Source organism: Strigops habroptila, chromosome 6 (genome assembly GCF_004027225.2).
Source record: "Strigops habroptila isolate Jane chromosome 6, bStrHab1.2.pri, whole genome shotgun sequence".
Taxonomy (NCBI): domain Eukaryota; kingdom Metazoa; phylum Chordata; class Aves; order Psittaciformes; family Psittacidae; genus Strigops; species Strigops habroptila.
The window spans coordinates 63901913-63924429 of NC_044282.2; the positions used below are offsets into that span (position 1 = coordinate 63901913).

General features: G+C 51.2%; 2 protein-coding genes across 2 annotated transcripts; one reads left to right on the forward strand and one right to left on the reverse strand.

Annotated features, from left to right (window-relative positions):
• Positions 1–4: 4 nt before the first annotated feature.
• Positions 5–19508, forward strand: LOC115610122 (ninein-like protein). Its single transcript, XM_030491188.1, has 17 exons — positions 5–71; positions 1894–2029; positions 2113–2250; positions 2531–2669; positions 3408–3518; positions 4147–4236; positions 4691–4699; positions 6284–6380; positions 6877–7019; positions 8096–8227; positions 11572–11679; positions 13849–14100; positions 15133–15345; positions 15965–16081; positions 16175–16414; positions 16895–17100; positions 18957–19508. The coding sequence occupies exons 1-15, from the start codon at positions 5–7 to the stop codon at positions 16361–16363; spliced, it is 1941 nt and encodes a 646-aa protein (XP_030347048.1). The 3' UTR covers positions 16364–16414; positions 16895–17100; positions 18957–19508.
• GINS1 (GINS complex subunit 1) lies at positions 18181–21484 on the reverse strand. The gene is made up of 7 exons (XM_030490765.1): positions 21370–21484; positions 21204–21268; positions 20997–21092; positions 20522–20612; positions 19889–20005; positions 18936–19010; positions 18181–18676 (listed from the first exon to the last, which is right to left on the reverse strand). The coding sequence occupies exons 1-7, from the start codon at positions 21442–21444 to the stop codon at positions 18608–18610; spliced, it is 588 nt and encodes a 195-aa protein (XP_030346625.1). The 5' UTR covers positions 21445–21484; the 3' UTR covers positions 18181–18607.
• Positions 21485–22517: the final 1033 nt, after the last annotated feature.

The following is a 22517-nucleotide window of genomic DNA, read 5'->3' on the forward strand; positions in this document are numbered from 1 at the left end:
GCGCATGCGGAAGGGGGCGGGCGGGAAGGGCGCGCGCTGCGTGCGCCTGCGCGGGGCGGGATCGGCGCGTGGTGAGTGCGGGGCTGGCGGCGGGGTTGGAGCGGGCCCAGGGGTTGGGTGCGGCAGCCCCGTGCGGCGCTGCAGGCTGGGGGGGAGCGGCGGGGAGCTGCTGAAAAGGACCGGGGGTGCTGAGTAACGGGGGTGAACATGAGCGGCTTGTGCCCAGGCAGCCAACAGCATCCTGTCCTGTGTCAGCAACACTGTGGCAGCAGGACCAGGGCACTGATCATCCCCCCATACTCAGCACTGGTGAGGCTGCACCTCGAATCCCATGTTCAGTTCTGGGCACCTCACTACAAGAGAGACATTGAGGTGCTGGAGCGGGTCCAGAGAAGGGCAACAAAGCTGGTGAAGGGTCTGGAGCACAAGTGTGATGAGGAACAGCTGAGGGACCTGGAGGTGTTTAGTCTGGAGAAGAGAAGGCTCAGAGGAGGCCTTATCGCTCTCTACAACTACCTGAAAGGAGGTTGTAGTGAGGTGGGTTTGGTCTTTTCTCCCAAGTAACAAGTGATAGGACAAGAGGAAACAGCCTCAAGCTGCACCAGGGGAGGTTTATATTGAATATTAGGAAAAAATTTCCTTACCAAGAGGGTGCTCAGGCATTGGAACAGGCTGCCCAGGGCAGTGGTGGAGTCACCATCCCTGGAAGTGTTCAAGAACCATGCAGGTGAGGCCCTCAGTGACATGGTTTAGTGGTGGCCTTGGCAGTGCTGGGGTGATGGTTGGACTTGATGATATTAAAGGTCTTTACCAACCTTGATTCTATGGTTCTATGGTCTGTGTCTCTGTGCAGTGTGAGCAGTGGCATTGCCCTGCCAGCCGGGACAGCTCCACCCAGGGCCCTGAGCAAACTGTTTGAAAAAAAGAAAAAAAAAAGTTTGTTTCAGGTTTTTTTGGCTGAAGACTCAGGTAGCAGTTCTCTGAAGATAGGCGTCTTCCAAACCTGGTATGAAATCAGTGCCCTTAGGAGATGGTACCAGTTCTGTATTGGCTTCTTGGGTTCTGCTTTTTGGTTTAGATTGGTTGAATCTCGTTTACCTTTAAAGCTGATCGCAGCCCAAATTTAGCTTCTAGATCAAACGAAATGTTGGCTGGATATCCCAATCTGACTGCTTTCACAAGGTCTTCTGATGTTCCATGTTGGTCTTTCTGAGCATACTGAGTTTTCATTGCTTAGCAGGGAGACAAAAGCACATAGTCTGACCCTGCCAACCTGCTCCCTGTGGCTGCCTTAAGGCCAGCTCAGGACATCTCCCTCCTGGCAGCTTGGGGTTGTTTCTAGAGCGTTCTCCAATACTGACAGGGTCCCTGGGCTTTTGGATACTTTCAGTATCCAGAGCTGTCAGTTTTTCTCTACCAATTTTGCCCCACTGACTTACCTCCACTGCTTTTATCCTCAGAGGAGAGTGCACAGGGAAGCAGTGCATCCTTCCAGCCACAGCTTTTCTGCAGTATCAGCACTAGACTTGCAAAGTCTGAACTTACCATTGCCATCTGAGCCCTGGAAGAACTTACAGGAGATCCGCAAGGTCTCTGGTGCTGCCTTGGTGGGTGAAGTGAGCAGCAAGGCCTTTCAGCAAGCAGACAACCAGGGTGGAAGAAGTACTTGCAGTCAGGTTCATGATGGGGTGGCAGGGTTTGGCCACCCCAGGGATAGGGAAAACCTGGGGTGAATGTGATCTAGGCCTATCGGTAAGATGGGAGGGAGATCTCTGGAAGACTGGAGGTGGTCTGATGGATTTCTGAAAGACTGTAGGGTGGTTGGGTGGTGTAAAAGAATCAGGCACTGTTAGAAGAGGGAGAGAGTGATTTCAGGCTGTGCTGTCCTTGCAGAGGCTGAGCAGCACATGGAGGAGCAGGTGAGCCTGGCAGAGCTGCCTGCAGCGTTGGACAACACACTCATGGTTCCCAGGAGCGGGCTTCAGTGTGCAGCTCTCATGTCCTACAGATACAAACTGCAGTGCCTCAAGTAAGGGTGGTGCTCCCTGTAAGAAGAGGCCTTCTCTGGGGTGCCTGAGATGTCTCTTAATGTGCTGCTCCCTGTGCCTGCAGGATCCAGGTGAGGCAGGTCGCCAGGGAGAGGGACAAGGCGAGGCTGGACTTGGAGAAGGCGGAGCGACGCTGCCTGCAGCTTGGCAGAGAGTTGGACGAGCAGTATGTTGCTCTTGAGCACACCCAGAGCAAGCTCAGGTAGGAGGGGTCCTTTTGGTGGGGCAGTGAAAATGGTTTTCTTATGGTTCTCTGCAGCCTCTCCCTCCCATCCCAGTCTCCCTTTATGAATCTCCCACTTGTTTTGCCATTGTGTCAGTGGCAGAGAAGTCCCTGAAACCCCATATGATCTACTGTTCCCGCATCCCTCCAAACAAGCTCTCCTCTCCTGCTTTGTGCATGGCAAGAGGGGGTGTCTGGACCTTGTGGCCATCTGAGAACACACTCCAGGTGCCCCAACCATGTTGCATTTTTCCCCCAGGGATTTTCAGGCAGAAATAGAGGCAAAAGACCTGCTTTTGCAGCAAGCTGTCAGTCACCAAGCAAAGCTGGAGGCTGGTACACAGTTCCTCCATGGCAAAGAGGCCAGCTGGCAAGGGAGACTGAGCCACACGATGAAGGTAAGCAAAACTGCCCTGGGTGAAACGTCTTCACTTCTTCAGAGGAGGCAAAGCAGAGGTGGTGATAAAGATGGATGGTTTGTGATGCTGGGAAGGACAGAAGTTTTATGCAGAAGAATCATCAGCCACATCCATACTATTGAATTAAATATAGAGCTTTTTCCCTTGTTATAACACTATTAAACACCCATGTTGTCTCTTGGAAGTTGTTTGGCCCTTGCCAACACCTGAACACCTGATGGCTGAGGCTAAAATTGTGCCAGGGACCATGGCAAAAGCAAAGATGATGCTGTCCATGTGCCTGGGATTTTCCCAGTGCTGTGCAGTGTAGAAGTACAGATGGAGACAGCTCAGGACTTGCTGCCTTTGTTGGCTGTGAGGGAAACCACAGTTTTATGAGTTTTATGAAGCAGAGGTGGAGATGTACCTGTGGGCCTTTGAGGTCTTATTCTGCCAAACCCACTCCTATGTCTGTCCTTTGGAGATGAGCCCACATGGCATGTATCAGCAGCGTGCTGTCCAAAGCAGTTGGACAGCTGTGCTGTCTCAGCGTGCTGTCTCAGAAGACAGCGTGCTGTCTCAGCTGTCTTCTGAGAGCTGTGCTGTGTTTGACATGCTCATGTGCCAGTTGTTTTACAGCTTCCTGCTGAAGGCCCATGGCTGGTGAACCCCTCCTGCAATGCGAGCAGCACATTCACAAGCACAGCATCACAAGAATCTTCTCCCCTTTGTCTGCAGGAGAACATACAGCTGCAAAACAGAGTCACAGAGATGGCTGAGAAACTGGCAGCCTCTGAGAAGCTGGTATTGGAATTGCAGAAAGAACTCAACTGTGTTGTGAAGGACAAGGTAGCCTTTCTTTCTGTGTTGCAGTTAAATAGGAACTTTAGAGGAACTCATCAAAAGATTGACCTTTTTCTATGAAATCTTGTGTATTTTGAGTCAGTTGTTGTGGTCTTCCCCTCTTCAAACTCTCCTGCACATTAATGACAACTGAGAAACTAAAAATACTGGCTTTTAATTTAGGCCTTTTGAAGGTTAAAAAAAAAAGGATGAGCAAAGTTTGCAATTGCAGAAAATTCTACTAATCTGCAGTCTTCAAGTGAAGAACTTCAGAGTTTGGTTTCCAGAAAAGAAAATCTTTCTTTTTCACAAGCATTGAAGTAAGCAGTTAGTTTTAGTGTCTTCCATTCCAGCAAGGCACCTGGTAGAATGGATGTGGAGAGAGAAATGAGTCTGTGACCTTGTTAGCCAGTTTGGGAAAACTGGCTGCCTGGAGTTTGGTGTCTCATACATGAAGAAAAATGTTTTTCCTCCTCTTCCTGCATCCAGCCCATCCCCTAGGTGTCAGTAGGAACCCCTCCACTGAATCTATGGGTGTAGCACCATGACTTCAGTGATTTAGTAGAGCTTTTGGCTCTCCATTTGGGGAGGTGACCATTTCCTTGATGATAAGTGTTTCCCTGTGCTTGTGCAGCTGGGCCAGGCGGAGTCCCACAGTCCAGAGCTCCTGAACCAGAGTGAGTGCTTCGCAGAGATTGTCCTGGAGTACGAGCGGCAGTGCCAGGTACGGACGGGCAGCTCTCCAGCAGAGCTGTTGTGAAAGCACAGCTCCCATCAGCACATCCTCGGGGAGAGGAAGGAGGCAGCCCTGATCAGAGGGCAGAGAGGGGATCCCTCCTGCCTTGCTCAGAGTTCTCTGGCAGGAGTCCTGCAGCTCTCCATGGGTTTGTTCCCTTCCTGGGATACTTGCAGGGGGAAGTGGGGATGGGTTGTAAATTCCTCCTTTCCTGCCACCCTGTAGCCAAGGGCTTTTTGTTTGGGAAAAATGTAGCTCTGTGCATAAGGACAGACCACTGTGAGCTCTGCTGCATTTCTTGTCAAACACAAGGAGAAGCTGTTCTCCCCATTTGGAAGGCATGTTATCAGCTAAATTCTTCTACTTTTTTGTTTTTCCCTTCTTCCTTCTTGCCCACATTTTAACAACCCCTACAAAAATTGTTGCTGCTGGACTCTGCTAGAGAGTCAAGGTGAGCTTGTCCTGAGCACACACCTGGTGTGTGTGTGGCCCAGGCATTGGTGGTGTGTGTGTTGTAGGGTGCTGTGCTCCTGCCCAGAGCTTTGGGCTCTTTGGGACGTGAGCCTCCATTTCCCTTCTCTCGTTTGTGACTTGTGTATCTTGCATGTTGTGAGTTGCTGGACGCTCTGTGCCTTGACTCCTGAGTCCTGTGCTTATTGCATTGCCCGTTTGTTTCCAAGTGCTGTGTGTGTCAGGGAAACACCACTGAGTAGAGACGACGACTTACCAAATCCCCCCAGCAGGGGCTGAAATCCGCAGTTTCAGCGAAGCCATTTCATGGATGCAGCAGACTCTTGAAGCTGTAATTAAAGGCAAACATGCTGGAGCACTACCCAGCACAGCATTGCTGCAGGTGGCACCAGAGGGTTGAAGATGCTCTGGGCTGCGGTTTTTCCTCCCGTTGAGCAGCCCTGAGTTGCCCGTGAGAATGCTGATGGATGGACAGGTTTGGCCTACATGCTTCATCTGCCACACTCAGGTTTATCCTTGTTGGATGCTGTCAGCCCCCCTCCTCCTCTGCTCTCCGTTTAGAGTGGAGGTTAAATAAGCTGGGTTTGCATTTGTCTAGATCTGCTCAATAATATTTATTAATGAGGATCATTGGAAGTATCCTAGTTCATATTCTCAGCCCATCATTTTCCTGGGTGGCAGCATATGGGATATAATTTGATGTCTGCTCAAAGTGGACAGTCCAGAGGGAGGCAGAATGCCTTGTACACTGTTGCTTCCAGTACAGGATGGAGGGTGTGAAGTGAAATAAGGAGTTGCCCAGCTCCAGACACCTGCATGGAGGTAGCTCATTGCACTGCTCTGGTGGCTCATAGCATGGTGTTCAGTTGTGGGGCACTTCTTGCTGCAGGCTCATGTTGGCACTAAGGGTAAACTCGTGTGCTGGGCTCTGAGGGTGTCTGTGTAAGCATGTAGCAGGACCTGTGCTTCCCATCAGATCAGCACCTTGCCTTGCTTTATTTCTTCTGCAGCCTGGAAATGTTCCCTTCCAGAGCCCTGTGGGACTTGCTTCACAAGCTGTTACTTTTCTGCATACAGTAGTGCTTGTTGGCTATCCCAGATGCCCACAGGAGTGTCTTGAGGATGTAAACACAAACCTCTGGGCTATGCAAGGGGTCGTACTGAGATTATGGTGTTTCTTTGTGTGGTGCTCACTGGCACTGGTGGTATTTAGGTGAGGAGGGGTCTCACGAGGTCCAGCCCTCCGAGGTGTCTGCAAAACCCCCTGTTATTGTGTGATTTTGCATGCAGGGGCAGTTGCTTGTGGCTCTTTGTGCTTTACAGTGTGTAATGATGATGGTCACAGTCATCTGGGCTTGTATTTCTTCTCTGGCTCTTCCAAAATCTCTCATCTCTGCCTGTTTAGGAAGGAGGAAAATCCTCTTGCCTTATTCTCTGTGCTGGTGAGGGTGCTCTGCTCTTCATGCTGCAAGATCCTCTGAGTACACATGGCTGCTGGGAGCCATGGCTGCTCAGCCCCCTGCAGCCCTGAGGAGCTTTGTAGCTGCATCAGTTTCTGCTTCAGGTGCTGTGGGAGCAGAATGGATTGCTGCGAAGGGAGCTGGAAAGGCTGTATCTCCAACTACAGGAGAGCTGGGCTGAGAGAGGGCTGCCAGCAGGAGGTAAAATGCAGAAGGGTTTGGTGCCTCTCCATCTTCTCAGCAAGGACAAGGTCCTCTCCAGATTAGTTTCCATGGATGTGTGGGGTGGTTTGTTGTGCCTGAGCTGCTGCTGCCAGTTCTGGTATTGGGCAGCCATGGGAGGGAAGAAGGAGGTGATGGGTGGTGAGGAGGATGGAGATAGGGGAAAGGAGGCTCTTCTATCTCAAAAGCTGGTGATGGTGACCTGTGGACTAGGCAGTTGGGAGTGAACAGGAAGATTTTCACTGTTGAGGATGTTGAAGAAACACAATATAATGAAGAGGAAGTAGCCCCAAACTGTGGCTTGGGAGATTAGGTTGAGCATTAGGAAAAAAACTTCTGGCCCAGAGGGGCGATGGAGCCCTGAGGCTGGTTGCCAGATAGATGGAGGATCCCCATCTTTTGGGTTTGTATGGGCTTGACTGGATGAAGTTGCAGCCATCCTGATCAGGACAGCCAGGCCTGTCTTGTCTTGTAGATCTGTCCTCTCAGGGCTCCTCTCTGCTAGCGGGCCACCATCCCAGCCCTCTGGTTCCCACTTCTGCGTGCGCGGAGGCGTCACTCTCAATGGAGCAGCTCCAAGAGCAGCTGCGGGACCTGAAGGTTCAGCTGGAAATGAAGGTGAGGGGTCTGGGGGGAAATTTCCTGACTTCTTGGCACAACTGCTTGGCAAGCACCTGGCTACAGCATGGCTGAGGGGGCATCTGCCCTGGGAGGGCTGCTGGAGAGTTCAGGCTGGGGAGCAGGGGGGTACCTTGTCTCTCTTCTGGGGTTATTGCATGTGCTTCCCCAGCCCGTCTTAGCTGGTAGGAGGATTTGAAGCCCTCACTGGCTGGCAAAGGCTTTGTGGAAATCTCTTATTGCCCTGCAAAATGTTTGTGTGGGTCTTGCTCTTTATGGAGAACCAGAGATTAACTCTACTCAGTGTTGCTGTCACAGTAAAACCAGAGGCAGGAGCAAGATGCGAAGCGTGAAGGTATCTCCTGAGAACATGGCAGGTATTAGAGCCCTGTCTCTCTGGTCTTGCAGCACGCTTTTAACCTGCTTGCCTAAGTTGACAGTGTGAGCCTAGCCCTCTGTTTAGACAGCAGGGAGTGCTCATGTCAGAGGCCTTAGTTTCCACTTTCACTCCTGCTTTTGCTGCTGAACTGGGAAGTCAGGGATGCTTGCTGGGTTTCCATTGCAGCACTACAAGAGTGAATCCTGGACCGCCACACAGGTGATGCACAGTTCAAGGAGCACAAAGCTGTTTACAAATCTTCTGCCTACTTCACAGTCCTGCCCTTGTGCCCATCAAATCCTGGAGTTTCTAGCATTTACAGGGGAGCCATGGGGAGCAGCAGCTATTTACTACCGCATCTTGGACAAGGAACCACTCTGTGAGGTGGAGGAAGGATATGAGGAGCAGTGGTGCTTGATGCCTTGGCCTATCCCTTCTCCTCTCTGGGGTCCCTTGCAAACAAGGAGAAGGGAGAAGTGTGCTGGTTGCTGGGAAGAGCTGGGACCCACCAATATCTGCTTGTTAGAGGCTGCTGTGTGAGACTGATTATTGCCCTAAGTTCAGTAGGGCCTAGAACTGCCTGAAGAGTGTCCGCTGTTGAAAGGGATCACTGCATTAATCTGAGCAGAGCTCTTGGAGGAGAAGGGAGCTCTTGGGATCATGGTGCTAATATCCAAATCCTGTCTCCTCCCAACAGATAAACTATTATGAGGAGGAAATCGAGTTAATGAGGAAAAACTTTGAGAGAGAGAGGAAGGACAGTGAGGAAAGCTTCAGGACCGAGATACACAAGATGGAAGACCAGAGAAGAGACCTGGATGAAACACTTGTAAAGTACTGAGTTGTAATTGATCGCCTGAAAGAGCAAAAATGTTTGTGGAGCCTGGAGCTGGAGGAGAGGTTGGAGGTGGAGCAGGCCAGGGTAGGACAGCAGCATGTTGGCGACATTTACCATCCAGGGCAGCAGCTGGGCCAAGAGGGAGAAGAGCTGAGGATGCAGTGCAAGGACAGAGAGAGCCTGAGGTCTGGCACTGTCCTCTTTCTCTGGTTAAGAGGGAGACTTGGGATGCATCCCCTGCTCATACCAGAGTAGGTTGGGCTGATTCCTCCTGAGGATGGAGAACTGCTTTAATTTGGAAGAAAATCTGGGCAGTATTGCAGGGCTGCAGCTGTTTGAAATGAGATGTCTGAACTCACCTTAAGTGATTCCTTGATATTTCAAGACTTCAGTTTCCCTGCATGTTCCACAAGCTTGCGTCAGAGGCAGTGCCCACCAAAGATTGTACCTCAAAACAGTGGGAGGAGTGAGAGCTTTCATCAGCATTTTCTTAGTATTCATTTTCTTGGTCCTTCAGCAAACCTGCCTCTACTTGCTAGATCATCACAACTGGCTGCCTTAAAAGCAGCAAAAAAAGGCTTAAATTTCTTTATATAGCAAAACAGACTGGCTTGTGGGAGGGTAAGGTTGTCACTAAATGGCTGTTCATCTTCCCTTCTTGTGCTTTGCACCTTTTTGGTGCTAGTCCTGCAACCTCCCCAAGGAGCCAGAATGGCCTTCCAGAGGAGAGTGGAGGAGAATTGGACAGGAAACTGTTGCCTGTCCATGCCTGCCCCCTCCCAGCACACCCCACCAGTGCCCCCAGGCTTTCCTCCTGCCTCTTCCCTGTTGTGCCTCCCTTCAGGAGCAGAGTCCCCTTTGCTAATATCCAAGCAGAGGATTTTACTAGGTCATTATCCCCATTTTAGGGCTGAGGAGCTGAGATACGGGATAGGTGTGAGAGAAAGGAGGTGACTTGGATGAAGTCTGTGTCAGACCAGGGGAACAAGCCCAAATAACAGGAATACAAGGCTGTGTTACCACATGTGTTACCTGTATATGTGTTACCACCATCTCTGCTGAATGGTGGAGGGACTGGCTGCAGCAGGAAGCTTGCAGAGTTGTTGGAAAACACCTGATGGATGAGTGAGAAGTGTAGAACTTCTCAAAGTGATGTGGGAACTTTCTGTAATGTTTAAGTAATTGCCTTGACTTTGCAACCTAAAGAAAACCTTTTGTTGCTTCTCCAGCAAAAGTATGTTCTGAAGCTGGCTGAGGTTTTCAAGCTGTGTTATCAAATCCAGGGCAGCAAAATGGCTTTTACCTTTTGGAAAGATGCAGAGGTTTAGCATGATCAAGAGCTGTTACAGAGTGAATGCCTGCATGAGGACAGCTGTAAGGCTCTGTAGCAGCAGCACTGGTGTGAGAGAAGGTGATTTCCCAATGATAAAGGCTCCAAGGCCAGGACCTCAAGAGCAGTGAGCCCGGGAGATGCAGCAGTGGAAGCGGAAGGAAAAGGTCATGGTCTCTCTGTGGAAGAAGCGGCAGCTAAAGTTGGAAGGGAAGGTTAATGAGGAGCAAGTCAAGATGTGTTAGATGCTGGCTGTTGAGAAGAAAAAGAAGAAAAAAAGCACCAAGATGAAATGGGAATAACGCAGAGATCATGGGGCTCAGGGCTCAGGTGTTGAAAGGGACAAGGTGTCTGGAGAGCTGTCTTCTGGGGGGAAGGGAGTAGGTCTCCAAAGTTCAGATGAGCAGGTAGACCAAAATCTCCTGCCTGTTGCAACTTCAGCACCAAAGGAACAGAGAAGAAATGAAAAACAATGTGATGGATGGACCAGTGCAGACATCTGTTGCAATGAATGGCCTGCTCAATCTAGAAGCTGTAGCCAAAGCAGAAAGCATTTGTCAAGGAGAAATGAAATCTTGATAGACAAGGGAATGTACTTGGGAAGGAGGCAGAGAGAGCAAAGTTAAATGGTTTGCCTTCACACAGCAGACAAAAGCAGTATGTCAGGACATAGACTTGATCTGGAGGGCAAGAAGAGGGGAAAAAAGCCCTGGGAGGCAGAGTGGCACAGCAGCATAGGAAGAAACATGACATTCAGGCTGTCAAAATTGAACTGAAAAGGGAAAGGAACAGGGTGAAACTGGAGCTGATGTAGCTGAAACATATTGTGCACTGCCTGGAAAATGACCCACAGCTCAAGAGAGTGGCAGGTTTGCAGAACTGAAACTGTGCTGCTGCTGAAGAAAAGCAGATGCCTTGTGAAACACAAGGCTGCTTAACAACGTGATGGTCCAAAAGACGCTCTAACAGCAGCTGTGTTCTCTCTTGACACTCTCTAACAGCAGCGATGTTCTTGCTGTTCCCCACATGCCTTTTACTAATCATGGGATTGTGGTCAGAGAGCTGGGATGTGATAACGTGGCTGTAGCTGACTGTGCACTCGTCTCCTCTGCCTTCTACAGCTGTCTGTGGGACGCTGGAGATGCCACAGGAAGCACAGCATGTGAATCCTGATGTAAAACTGACTTGTAAAGCAGCTGCTGTGAGGATCACCCTGCCAAGCAGGGGAGCAAGCAGCACACAGCCCGTGCACTCGTCCTCTTGCTCAAGAGAGGAAGAACTTCCCCACTCAGCTCCTCTGCCTCCCAGATGCAGCACCACAAATTGCAATGCTGTCCTCCCTGCCACAATGGACAGTCCATTCTCCTGCACTCTTCCCTGAGGAATTTGGGTCCTCTATGGGGTTTAGCAGTAGCTGTTAGATATGACTGTCTGATCAACACAGGACTGAGCTTCCCACCCACAAGTTCCAGTATTCTTGGCCTCATGGGGGACTGGGATACCAGTAGGCATGGAAGGATAATGAGGCATAGAGGCTGCCTTGGATTTGGGGTTGTAGCTGTTACATCCAGCAATGTAAAATCACAGCGGCCTCACAAGCAAGCTGACTTCCAGATGTGGCTCTGATGCAATTGAAGGGTTGGACTCACCACCTGGTTATCCTTAACGAAGTCTCGGTGTGTCTTAATGACCCAGATCTCTTAGTTTGTACTCCTTTGCAGGCCTGCAAAGTAATTTCAGCCAGCTGGAAGCCACACAAATTCAGGTTCTGATGCTATTTGTCCTTATCCCCTTTATTTCTCTTCTCTTGAAGACCTGTTCCTTCTCTACCAGTCTCTTGATGATCCCCACATTTTGCATGAGTTACTGGATGGTTGTTTCTCAGATTTCTTTAGTTATGCTGTCCTTGCAAATCAAATGGGGATGGAGCAGGGAGCCAGTGTAGAATGCCAAGAGCAAACTGGGCTTTTGCATAGTTTTCTCACTCTGCTGTCTCTCCCTGCAGGAAAGAGCTGTGCTGGCTGCTGGAGGAGAACAGCCTGCTGAAAAGTCAACTTGGGAGACTTCAACAAGAGCTGAGGCTGGCAAAGGAGCAGGGCAGCGAACACGATGGGTAAGAGAGGAGCCAGCTGTAGGAAGCTGCAAATGGGTGGATAGTTAATGCTTGTAAAACGAACAGCCACTGAGGTGCATTTACCAGATTTCAGCTGGCTTTTGTTCCTGCCTTTTGTTTTTTCTTGTTTCTGAGCAAGCCAGCACTCTCAAACCCTTTGCTCCTCATAAAAGCAGCCAGTGCTGGGACAGGATTGGGGAGGCCAGAGCACAGGGACCAGAGCTGGGTTTGGGGAAGGCTGTGGGGTAGGTATGCTGAGGGAGGAAAGGATGGGCTTCTTCACTACACAAACCTGTTGGCCTGCTGCTGCCTTAGGAAGCTTGAGGTAGGTTCTGGGGTCACCTGCTGAGCCATACATCCAAGGAGAGCCATGTTTCTGGTGTGGATGGTCCCAGGACTCTGCTAAGATGGCTCTCCTTATTGTTCTTCATCCCCTGATTTTTAGGCCTCTCAGAGTGTTGCAGGACTTTGGGTGTCCCTGGCTGTCTGCCCTGGGTTGGGCTGAGTGACCTGTTTGGGCAGAGACACTTGACCCGTTCTTGAATCATTTCAGGGCCATATCTCTTTTGGCCTGTCTTTGCTTCCTCTTGCAAGCCAAAACCAGATGTGTGGCTCCCCAGAATGGGGCCCTTCTTTGGGGGCACGTGGTTTGCTGGTCTCTGGCCTGAAGTTCATCATTTTCCTCTCCCTGACAGGAAACACATGAGTGAGTTGGGCAGAGAGAAGTTGGAGGAACTGGCTGAAATACCAGAGTTAACAGTATTGGTAAGAAGCTGTTAACACTGACAGGCTCTTGGCTGAAGGATTTAGGAGGACAAAACCTGAATGTGCTTATAGAGGAGAATGGGAATGTTTATTTCAAACATTCAAACCCAGTCTTGCTTTGAAGAGCCAACTTCATTTTGTAGCTTGTCAAGTAGAGACAATTTGAATGACAAAAGCCAGTGAAGGTCTTACAGAAAGGAAGGTGTTACTACAAAATCTCTAATGAGGTTTGCTTTACCTACGTGTACCCTTTCTCCCAGAGGTTTTGCTCACTCCCAGCCTCAAACAAATGCTAACAAGCCCTTGGACATGTGTGCACACAAGGCCTGGCCAGGATTGCTTGTGTGCAACAAGCAATGATGAGGGTTGCAGGCTGTTAGTTCCTCACCCTGTTCCTGTGATTCCTCATGCCTGGGAACCACAACCTGGTTTTTGGACATGTCTTTTGTACTCTCTAGGCCATCAGCCACAGCAGTGTGGCTTTTGCTGGCCCTTGCTGGCTGCATCTTCCATTAACCTTTAGCCACAAACCTGCTGCCTGTTGTTTGCTTTTCCTCCTTCGGAGCAAAGCTGTGTTGGTTGCCTGTTTTCCTGGGAGGCTAGCAGAGGAATGGGATGTGGGGTGTGTTGCTGCCCTCCTGTTAGATGCAGACTTTCTCCTGACATGTTATCTGTGCTGTGTTCTGGTCAGAGCATGAGCCAGAAACTGCATGTTGCTCAGCATTACTACTGGGAATGGTTTCCTAGGAGCAATGTCTAAGGGGTGGGTGCCCTTTCACGATGCATGCTGCTCTTGTAGCCCTTACTCTGCTCCTTCGTCTGGTACTTTCACACATGCACATGTGTCCATTCATACTATATTCTTTCCAATCTAAATATTTCTATTACACATCATAGAATCACCCCTTTAGGCACTAGAAGCTGCTCAGAGCTTTCTCTTTTCCAGGCTGAACAAGCCCAGCTCTCAGCCTGTTTCTATAGTAGAGCTGCTCTAGCCCTTGGAGCATCTTCGTGGCCTCCTCTGGACTCGCTTGAGGAGGTCCACGTCCCTCTTGTGTTGTTGCCCCCAGAGCTGGATGCAAGACTGCAGGAGGGGGTCTCACGAGATCAGAGGGGGAGAATCCCTTTTCCTACCCTCCCAGCCCCCAATGACTTCCTCCAGGGCTATCATCTGTTGAGGAATTTCTCACCTGGAATGCTGTGCTTGAACTCAGCCACTGGGCTTTGGTCAGGCTGGGAAATGAGGGCTCTTGTCCTGGGTGCCCACAAAGCCCTGCAGTGACAGCAGTGTTCCTGAGTGGAAACCCAGTGGGGCTGCTATGGGACAGGTTAAGTTTCTGCTGCCTCTCACCCCGCCCCAAGGCTCTGTGCATGAATTGGGTTTTTTTCCTCAACCTTTTCCAGAGTGAGAAGAGCAATGGCGAGGTCTCCCACCTGAACGTCAGGATATGTCAGCTGGGCCATGAAGTTACTGAACACCAGGCTGGCCATGGTGCTGGCCCTGACACTGTCCCACCGTGGAGCCAGAGGCTTGCAGAGGCTGAGCAGCTACAAGGAGCAGAGATGGCCACAAGGCTGGAGCACCACCAGCAACACGCAGCATGTTGGATGGAGATGGAGCTGCTTCAACAGCAGCTCAAGGCCTCGCAGGAGAAGGTAGGTGTCATTCAGTTGGTGACAGGGTGGCAGGCTGCTGAGTGGTCCCTGTGATGTTGGTATTGCCCAGCTTGGGGCTGTATTGGACACCTTCCCCAGGCAGAAGAGACTGTCTTCTTCCTCTTTATGGGGGGCAGAAGACTCGCCCTCCCACTTAGATATGTCTGAAGCCAGACACGTCCTTACTTGCAGCTGCCCCTGCTTTGTTCCCTCTGTCCTTGTCCTGTGCAGGCTGGCTGGGCAGAGGAGATGGAGGCTGGGTGAAGGTGGCTCATTCGGGAGTGCCAGAAGCTGTGGTTTCCCCATGGCTCAGCTGACAGAGGAACCAGAATGGTGGCAGGATCAGGCAGGGGCTGGGCAGGGATGGCAGGGGCCAGGCAGGCCATGTCTGAGGAGAGGGAAGTCAGAGCAGGGGAACAAGGACCACTAGAACAGAGGAAAGCCAAAGTGAGAAACCTCCAAATGTATTAATATCCCTCTCCTGCCTTCTTCCCGGGGAAAAGGCTCAGGGACTGGCTTTCCAGAGTACAGCTTGCTTGTTCCAGCCACTCCTAGAGCAAAGGTGGATCAGACTTGCTTCCCAGTACCAGGATTCCCCTATGCTAGTGGCAGGAAGCAGAGGACATGTGATACAGGCAGGGATTGAAGCCCAGTTTGCCTGTGATGTATCTAAGAACAAATGCAGTGAGCAGCCCCCTCTACCTCCTGCCATTGCAGCCCCTGGAGCTACAACTCCCTCCCAGAGGATCCCACCAGTAACTCCTGCTTCTTGCTATTCAGCAAGGGGAGCATCTCTCAGCAAGGGATCTCTCTTTCTCCTCCTGCAGTTCTCAGTGCTCTCCCTCCTGGCTTTGTAGGCTGCCCAGCACACACCACTCCCATGGTCCTGCTGCTCTGCTGTGGCCATACTGGCATGAGAGCCAGCGCGGGGGCTGAGGGTGCTTTCCAACCTCTCCCCTCACCTTCAGCACACCCTGGGCCTGTCCCATTGCTGGCACAAGCTGTAACCAGCTATTGGCCTTTGTGTTGCAGCTTTTAGAAGCCAAAGCAAGCCTGAGCCTGGCCCAGACTCGGCACGCTCTGCAGTTGCAGCAGGCCAAGGCCCAGATGAACAACATGGTACCAAAGAAACACTTTGAGGAGCTGCAAACCAGCTTGAGAGCAGAGCAATGCAAGGCTCAGCAGCTCCAGGAAAACCTCCACCGACAGGCTGAGCAGACATGCAGGCAGCTGGTCAGGACTCAGGTAAGCAGGGAATTGCGGGAACTCAGTCAAGGGTACCAGGGAGGGAGCGCTGCCAGCCTGGAAGCCGCCAGAGGTTTGGGTTTATCAAAAGTCTATATGGAAAATGCACTTGGTCTTCAAGTTCAGCTGCAGTTTTCATTCCTCATGAACCCAGTCACTGCCCTGCACCCTCCCCACTCTAATCCACCTACCCCAGGCCAGATACCTTGTGCCTTGAGGAGCAGGAGTTACCAGGGAGACACTCTGTTGGTTCAGGCTGGGGAAAGTTTGAGCCCTCCATGTGGAGATGTAGCCTGCATATAGTGAGGTGGTTTTGTCTCAAGGGCACTGGACAAGGTGTTGAGGTTTTTTGAGTTTGTATTTTGTTTCAGGACAGTGTAATTCAACTGAACTAACTTGAGCAAAGGGAGCAGATTATAACCTAAGGAATTAAAATGAGCAGACACAAAAACTGTATCCATGGAAACTATATCTCTCCTTTGGCTTTTCTGGACATGGCCCACTGATCCCTTCATGCTCTCCTTCAGGGTGTGAAGGTCTGTGAGCAGGGCCCTGGGGAAATGCATGGTCCAGGATTGCCAGGGAACAACCCAACATTAGCATTTATTACCTGCTGCAGGAAGAACATGAGCGTCTGCTGCAGGCAGCTATGGAGCAGGCAGAGGGGCTGGAGCACAACCTCAGGAGTACTGAAGCTGTGCTGGCAGAGAGGGCAGCTCAGCTCAAAGATGCTCAGGTGAGTGGAAAAGGGGTTAGTGCTGTGGGTTCCTGCCTGGCTGGGACCCCAGCATGGGGATGCTGAACCTTTAGCCTCCTGTCCTTGCTGTAGGCCCAACTCTCCAGGAACAAAATGCTGATCGAAGACCTCCGTGAGGAGAACAGGGGGGTTGCAATGGCCCTGCAGGCAGCTGAGCTGAAGCAGAAGAGCACTGAGGAGAAGAACCAGCTGTTGGAGGAGCAAGCCTCAGCTCTGAAACAGCTCATTGGAAAAATCACACCAGCATCTCTGAGTGGGTGACGGGGCACCCGCTGTGCAGCCCTGCCCCTGGTCCTGGCCAGGGTTTGTCAGGTATGGAAGAGGAAGTATGGCTGGGTTGGGAAATGAACCTTGTCCTCCCTGGTCTTGCCAGGATTTTCCTGGGTAGAAGGTAGGAAATGAAGAAACCAGACAGAAATTGGTCCTATGGATAGCTGAATTTTCCTACTGAAAGCCCCAGCTTTGGTGCCTTTCTCAGTAGCAGTGTGCTGTTGTAAGTCAGGTCTGCCTCAGGGCAGCCATCCCACAGGAGCTGCCTGCACTCTGGCAGCGGGTTTAGGGGTGGTGCAAAAGCTCTCTCTCTGTAGAGGGCTGCTGTTGGGGCCATGCTGTTACAGCTGGGAAGCCAGGGCAGGGAGGGCTTGCAAGTTCTTGCATCTGGCTCACTCCAAACAGGAAAGCTGGATTGTGGCATTAAAATGATTGCAGTATTGCAGTACCTCCTGCCATCTCCAGTCTACTCTGTACTTCAGTAGCCTCCCCCAGCTGTTGTTAAACTTTTATTCCCTACAGGTTCTCTTGTGCTCTAGGAGACTCTGGCCTTCTTAAAGTCTGAGCCTAAGATCAAAACCAACCTGATGCCATATTGTTGCCTCTGCGGTGAGCAGGACAGAGGGGCTGAGGGAAAAGCCTTCAGTCTGAACCTCCAAGGCTTGGGGCAGGGCTGATGACCCCTCATCAGTAGCACTGCCCTTCTTCAAAGGACACCAGGAAACACGGTAAGTGAACTGCATCATCTCGCCTTCCTTATTGGCCCTCACACACTGGCAGTGAGCACTGCTCTTGCCTAAGTAAGTTGTCTGGAAGGCCACAAAGCTAAGCATTCACATCAGCAAATGCCCAATTTTTTGATCTGCCTGGGGTGTTACCCTCTGCGTCGTTGTCACCAGTGCCTCTGCCTTGCTCTGTGCAGAGCAGAGGGTATTTACATGGGGGCTGTGGTTACCACTAGCTGTGAAAGGACCCCTAGGATTTTTGGGTCATTGGATACTACTGTACAAGAGAGACTAGACAAGCCTGTCTGGATCAGGGTAGCAAAGCTGGACAAAGTTAATACAAAGATAGCTTAAAAATAGCTCAAGCTGTTGTTGATAGTTCAAGAACAAAACCAGGGATAAATTGGCTGAGCTGAAACTCAGCCAGTGCTTTTAAGTCCCAGCCTGCCAGGGCAGAGGGGTTCCCTAGCCCTGGGACAGCGCCAGGAGATGGCTGGAGGCTGAGTGAGGCCTCCTTGATTGAAGCGTGCTTTTTCTGCCTGGTGGGTGAAAACTGATACTAGAGCCTTACTTAGGGCTTATGTTTTTGGAAGTGTTACCTCTCAGCCACTACTCAAGAGTGTGAGCAGCTCCATTAGGAAAAAAGAGAGCAGCTCTTCAGCCTTGCTCTGATACTGTGCTAAGCGGAATCCTTAAAATCCTCCGCTCTCTTATGCACCCCTACTCCAAATAGTCCCTAGGCCCTGCCAGACCCGTGCTCTGGGGAACATGACTCTTCACAGAGGAACAGAGGCACAGCCCAGATGTGCTGGGAGAAGCCATGGCCAGGCCCATGACCCAAACTGCAGTCAATGCTCATTCACTCCACACCTTAAGCAGCATACATAGGCTTCTCATGGGAGTCAAGGCTTCAGTTGTATCCTAGAAAGAAGCTTGTGCAGCCTTATCTGACACTTGGAGGAGCAGCGCCACTGAGACACCTGAATAACCAGTTGAGCATCAACCTGCAAGGTCAAGATGGGTTGGGCCAGAGAAGCAGATCAGAGTGTTTAAAGAAACCCAATGTTAACTCTTGAAAAACACTCAATTGAAGTCGAAGCCATTTTTATTTTGCAACCATGGAGCTCTCCCGGCTCCCAGAGCCGAGCTGGTTGGTGTCTTACTCCCACATGCACAGTGTGAACAAAGAACTGCTCCAGACAAAAATGCAGTCACAAAAGCTGTTTGTAGCTGAGGGGCTTGTTTACACTTCCCTCACCCCCCAGTGCCACTCCACTGTGCTGGATTCCCAGGCTGGTTACACTACCAGGGTGCATCCTATGGTCAAGAAGAGCCAGCCAGTGTGGTTTGGGTTATCAGCCCATAAACTGTGGGCTGATCTTAGTGTCAGGTATCAAAGAGGAGCGGCAGGTGTGCACTCCAGAAATGCTGAGGTATCTGAAGTCCTGCACATACGAGAGTTGAGCCCCCACTGTGGGCAAGCAAGGGTTGTCCCTCCTGTCCTGCATGCTCACGAAAGAATGTGCTCGAGGACTCCTTGTCTGATTAACTGCTCACATTTCCAGCGGGGTAAAAAGTGCTGCACAGAAACACAGACAAACTTTCCTTGCAACCCAGGCAGAGTGGATTTGTGACTACACACAACCAGCTCTGTTCGTTGTGCTGTATGCCCACTGCATTGTGGTACCAGATCAGAGCTGGGCCACACAGACAGCTTGCAGCATATGCAAGGAGCTGTGTGTGCAGAAACTGACATGCTGTGAAGCTGGGATAAGCAGGGAATGTGTGGGAGTGAAAGGGAAGGAAGAGAAAGAACCACACACTCTTGACATGGGTACCTGGCTATTCTTCTTCAACAGGATGGTGGTACCATCATCGATCTCAAACTCTCCATAGTCTCTTAAACACCGCACCTGCAAAGCAGAAATGCAGCTCTCGGATCATCAGATCTCCCACAGAAAGCACCAGACACCACTGCTGACTTACAACACATGCCCCAGAACTGTAATTACGGACACATTCCTATCTGCCTGCTGGAGCCTTAACATAGAGCAGATCTGGAAATGCACAACTGGACTGATCCCATGACCTGTGGACTCTACCTGACGTTCTCTTCCTGCCTCTGGCTGGAGCAAGAAGCACCAGTGAGCCCAGCCCCCCACAGAGACTAGAGGAAGAGCAGCACAAGAGACAGGATGCGAGAAGCAGCAGCAGCATTTCCAGGAGAACTTCTCCACACACATACCAGAAAATGCTGATCTGTTAACTGTGAAACTGTCTTAAGGAGCAGATTGAACTACATGTTCTTTCGAAGAGAACATCAGAACAGAGCACTTCAGCTACTGACTTTGATTTTTCAAATGCTCTTGCTTTGTTCTATCAATTGTATAAAACGGTTTATAGTCTCATGTGTCAGAGTCCATTTAAAATAGCAAAGAAAATTAGTTAACAATCTTTAGCATGGGAACAAGGTTTCTAGTTGATCTAGAGCTGCTTAAGTTTCTGCAAAATGCTGCAAAACTTCTCACTGGGATTCAGACCACTCACCCCACCGCACAAATTCCCTGCAGACTAGAAATGCTATCTTTCAACAAACTTTGAGCCCTCAGTAGAAGAGGGAATAAAAATGGTGACAGGCAGAATGTAAAGAGTGAAATGCAGAAGGCTGTGGAAGCTTTGGTGTTCTTGAAGCTTTGCTCAATGACCTGGCTTGAGATGGGTGTGAAATTCTCTTAAAACAACAATGGTTGCACAAAATGTTTGTTCACAGATAGAAACCACTTGCACTTACTTCGATGTACAGACTTTTCGGAGGTTTTATGTCCTGTGTAAGGTCCAGCCCCTCCTCTCCTCCTACTGACTTCATGTAGGTAGCCAGAGACTTTTTGTACCGATTGAACCATTCCACCTGCAGACATTAACAGTGATTCCTCAGGCAAAGCTGAACAGCTAATGCTGAAAGAGAGGTCCTCAGTGAGTGATATCTAGTTTATCTGTGCTGTCAGACCACTGTTCCCAAGCATGTCTGTACCAGCCAAAGGTGAATGCAAGCTTTTCTAAAGGGAAAGACTGCCAGAGAGGCAGAGCAATCTGGATTCAGGACACATTCTGCTAATGTGTCCTGAATCTCTGTACATTGGTCTAGAGATGGCATTTGAGAGCAGCATGTGAAGACTTAGTTCTTCTGGCTTCGAGTCTGATCTTCCACCCGATCCTTAAAAGCGCCAAGCATTACCTGCACTCGGTATCTGTTTGGGATTGTACCCATACACAATGAATAAACAAATGGGTGTTTACAGGAAGACACATTAAGTGTCATGTTTATACTGGGGGAATTGTACCTTATTTTGACTCTGCTAAATAGATAATCCATCAGGAGGAGTAAGAAGAAAGAAGGAAAGAGTTTAAGACAAGGCTGACTCACTTCCTCTGCTGACATGTGAAACTGGATGGCATTTGGCAGGACACTGCCATACTCCCACCTCAGTGCTCGGATCCGCAGCAACCGGTCATACCTGGGGGAAGAAACAAGGGGCAAACCCAGCATCTTTGCTGAGGCAAGCACTGGTAATATCCCCAGGCAACAAAGCAGAGAGCAAAAACTTGGGTCATTCTACCCACCTTCCTTTAAAACATGCGATTTTTGGACCTATCCAGTAATTAGAACGTTTAAAGGGCAGGAAGAAACAGGGCCAGCATTTAGTGGTACCAGCAATGAGCACAAAGAGCCAGCCCCGCAGTTGCCTTGCTACCGCATCTCACACGGGAACCACTCGCCGGAGCCAAGCGTCCCAACACACAGCGCTCCGGGACCCTGTCTTTTGTGCCAGCGGGGAAGAACCGACGTTCCGTGACCGCGAATGCCCGCGGAAGCCCCCCATGCTCCGCGCCGCACTCACAGGTATGCCAGGATGCAGCGCTGATTTCGGAGCAGGCAGCAGTGCCGAAACCGGATGAGGAAAATGAGGTCCGTGCGTCCCGACTTCGCTTCGGACCTGGAGGAGGAGCCACGTTACAGAGCTGCGGCACGACTGGGAGAGGGGAAGACACCGACCGGGTTTTGCGGGGCGGGCCGGGGCGCCCCGGTACACGGGCTGGACACTCACACATCCGCTTGGTTCTGCTCGTACAGCGCCCGCATCTCCTCCAGCGCCTGCCGCAGCTCCTCCGTCTGCAACACGGGACAGGGTCAGTGCGAGGGGGCCGCCGCTGGGGCCCGCCCCGCCCCGCCCCGCCCCGCTCCCCTCCAGCCCCGGCCCCGGTCCCGCTCACCCGGAAGGGCGGCAGGTTCCCGCCGGTGGCGCGGTGCAGCTCCCGCACCAGGCCCACTGCGCGCTCCCCCGCCATAGCCGCCCCGCCGAGCGCGCGCGCGGGAAAACCCGGCCGCCCCGCAGCCAATGGGGGCCGAGGGCGGGGCCTCGCGGAGCTCGGGGCGGGGCGCCTCCCGCGGGAAATACCGCCGCCGTTTTGTGCACCGAGTTGTGGCGGGTCTTGGTGCCGGTGCGAGACGGGGGGGTTCTCCTGTAGCTGAGCGGCTGCAAAGCCGTGCGGCCCCAGGCGTGGAGCACGGCTACGCGTGTGCTGGGTGAGAAGGACCCAGGTCCTTTCCCACGCTAACCATCTATGGTCCTATGGTAGGTCGGGTCCGCTGTGGACAGGCCCTGGCCCTATCACCATCCCTGAGGATGTCCTCCTGCACACCCGGGGCTCCTGCAGCGAGACTTGTGCACGTAAGCCAAGGATATGGCAGGTTAAAATTATCAACATTATTCTCAGACTAAAGCCGAATCACAGCACTGCACTGGCTACTGGGAAGAAAAGTAACTCTATCCCAGCTGAAACCAGGACAGAGGGGAACCGGGGTGATGGGGGTTCAGCGTCAGGCTGCTGTGAGGAGCTCACCAAAAGCTGTGGGGTCTCTTCCGTTTCCTTCCATGACTTCCAGATGGTGCCTTTCATCAGCAGGGATTGAAGCAGGGAATGTGGGGGATGTTACCACAGACACTTTTGGGGTCATGCTGAGAGCCCCAGAATGGATAAGGCAAAAATCTAGCATTTTTACCCTGCACTTAAAAAAAGTGGAGGGTGCCTGTAGCAAAACTGGTTTCACCATTCCCCTTGTCCACCTCCTCCAGGATGCTGCTCTGACAACCTCCTCCCTTTACTACCCCAGCCTTTTCTAGCGTATCTCCCTCTTCACCAGCAGCATCCTTCAAACCCGACGCCTGCAAAGACTAAAGGGAGGATAAGAAAAAAAGTGACGTGTGTTTCTGGATGGGACAGGACATTTTTTAGTACTCGAAGCCCTGGAAAGGGAATGAATAACCCAGCACCATGGCTTGTCCTGCTCCAGGAGTTTATTTCCCTGACCATGAGTTTCTATGTTTACTGAGCAGGGTTTCATGCCGTGCAGTTATGCA

Excerpts from the sequence above, each read along its gene's own strand:
- LOC115610122 (XM_030491188.1), top strand. The coding sequence starts at position 5 with ATGCGGAAGGGGGCGGGCGGGAAGGGCGCGCGCTGCGTGCGCCTGCGC. Across the intron at positions 2,251-2,530 it reads CACACCCAGAGCAAGCTCAG|GGATTTTCAGGCAGAAATAG; the intron begins GTAGGAGGGGTC and ends TTTTTCCCCCAG. Across the intron at positions 15,346-15,964 it reads GGCAGCTGGTCAGGACTCAG|GAAGAACATGAGCGTCTGCT; the intron begins GTAAGCAGGGAA and ends TACCTGCTGCAG.
- GINS1 (XM_030490765.1), bottom strand. The coding sequence starts at position 21,444 with ATGGCGGGGGAGCGCGCAGTGGGCCTGGTGCGGGAGCTGCACCGCGCC. Across the intron at positions 21,269-21,369 it reads GGAACCTGCCGCCCTTCCGG|ACGGAGGAGCTGCGGCAGGC; the intron begins GTGAGCGGGACC and ends CCCGTGTTGCAG. Across the intron at positions 20,613-20,996 it reads CGCTGCATCCTGGCATACCT|GTATGACCGGTTGCTGCGGA; the intron begins GTGAGTGCGGCG and ends TTCTTCCCCCAG.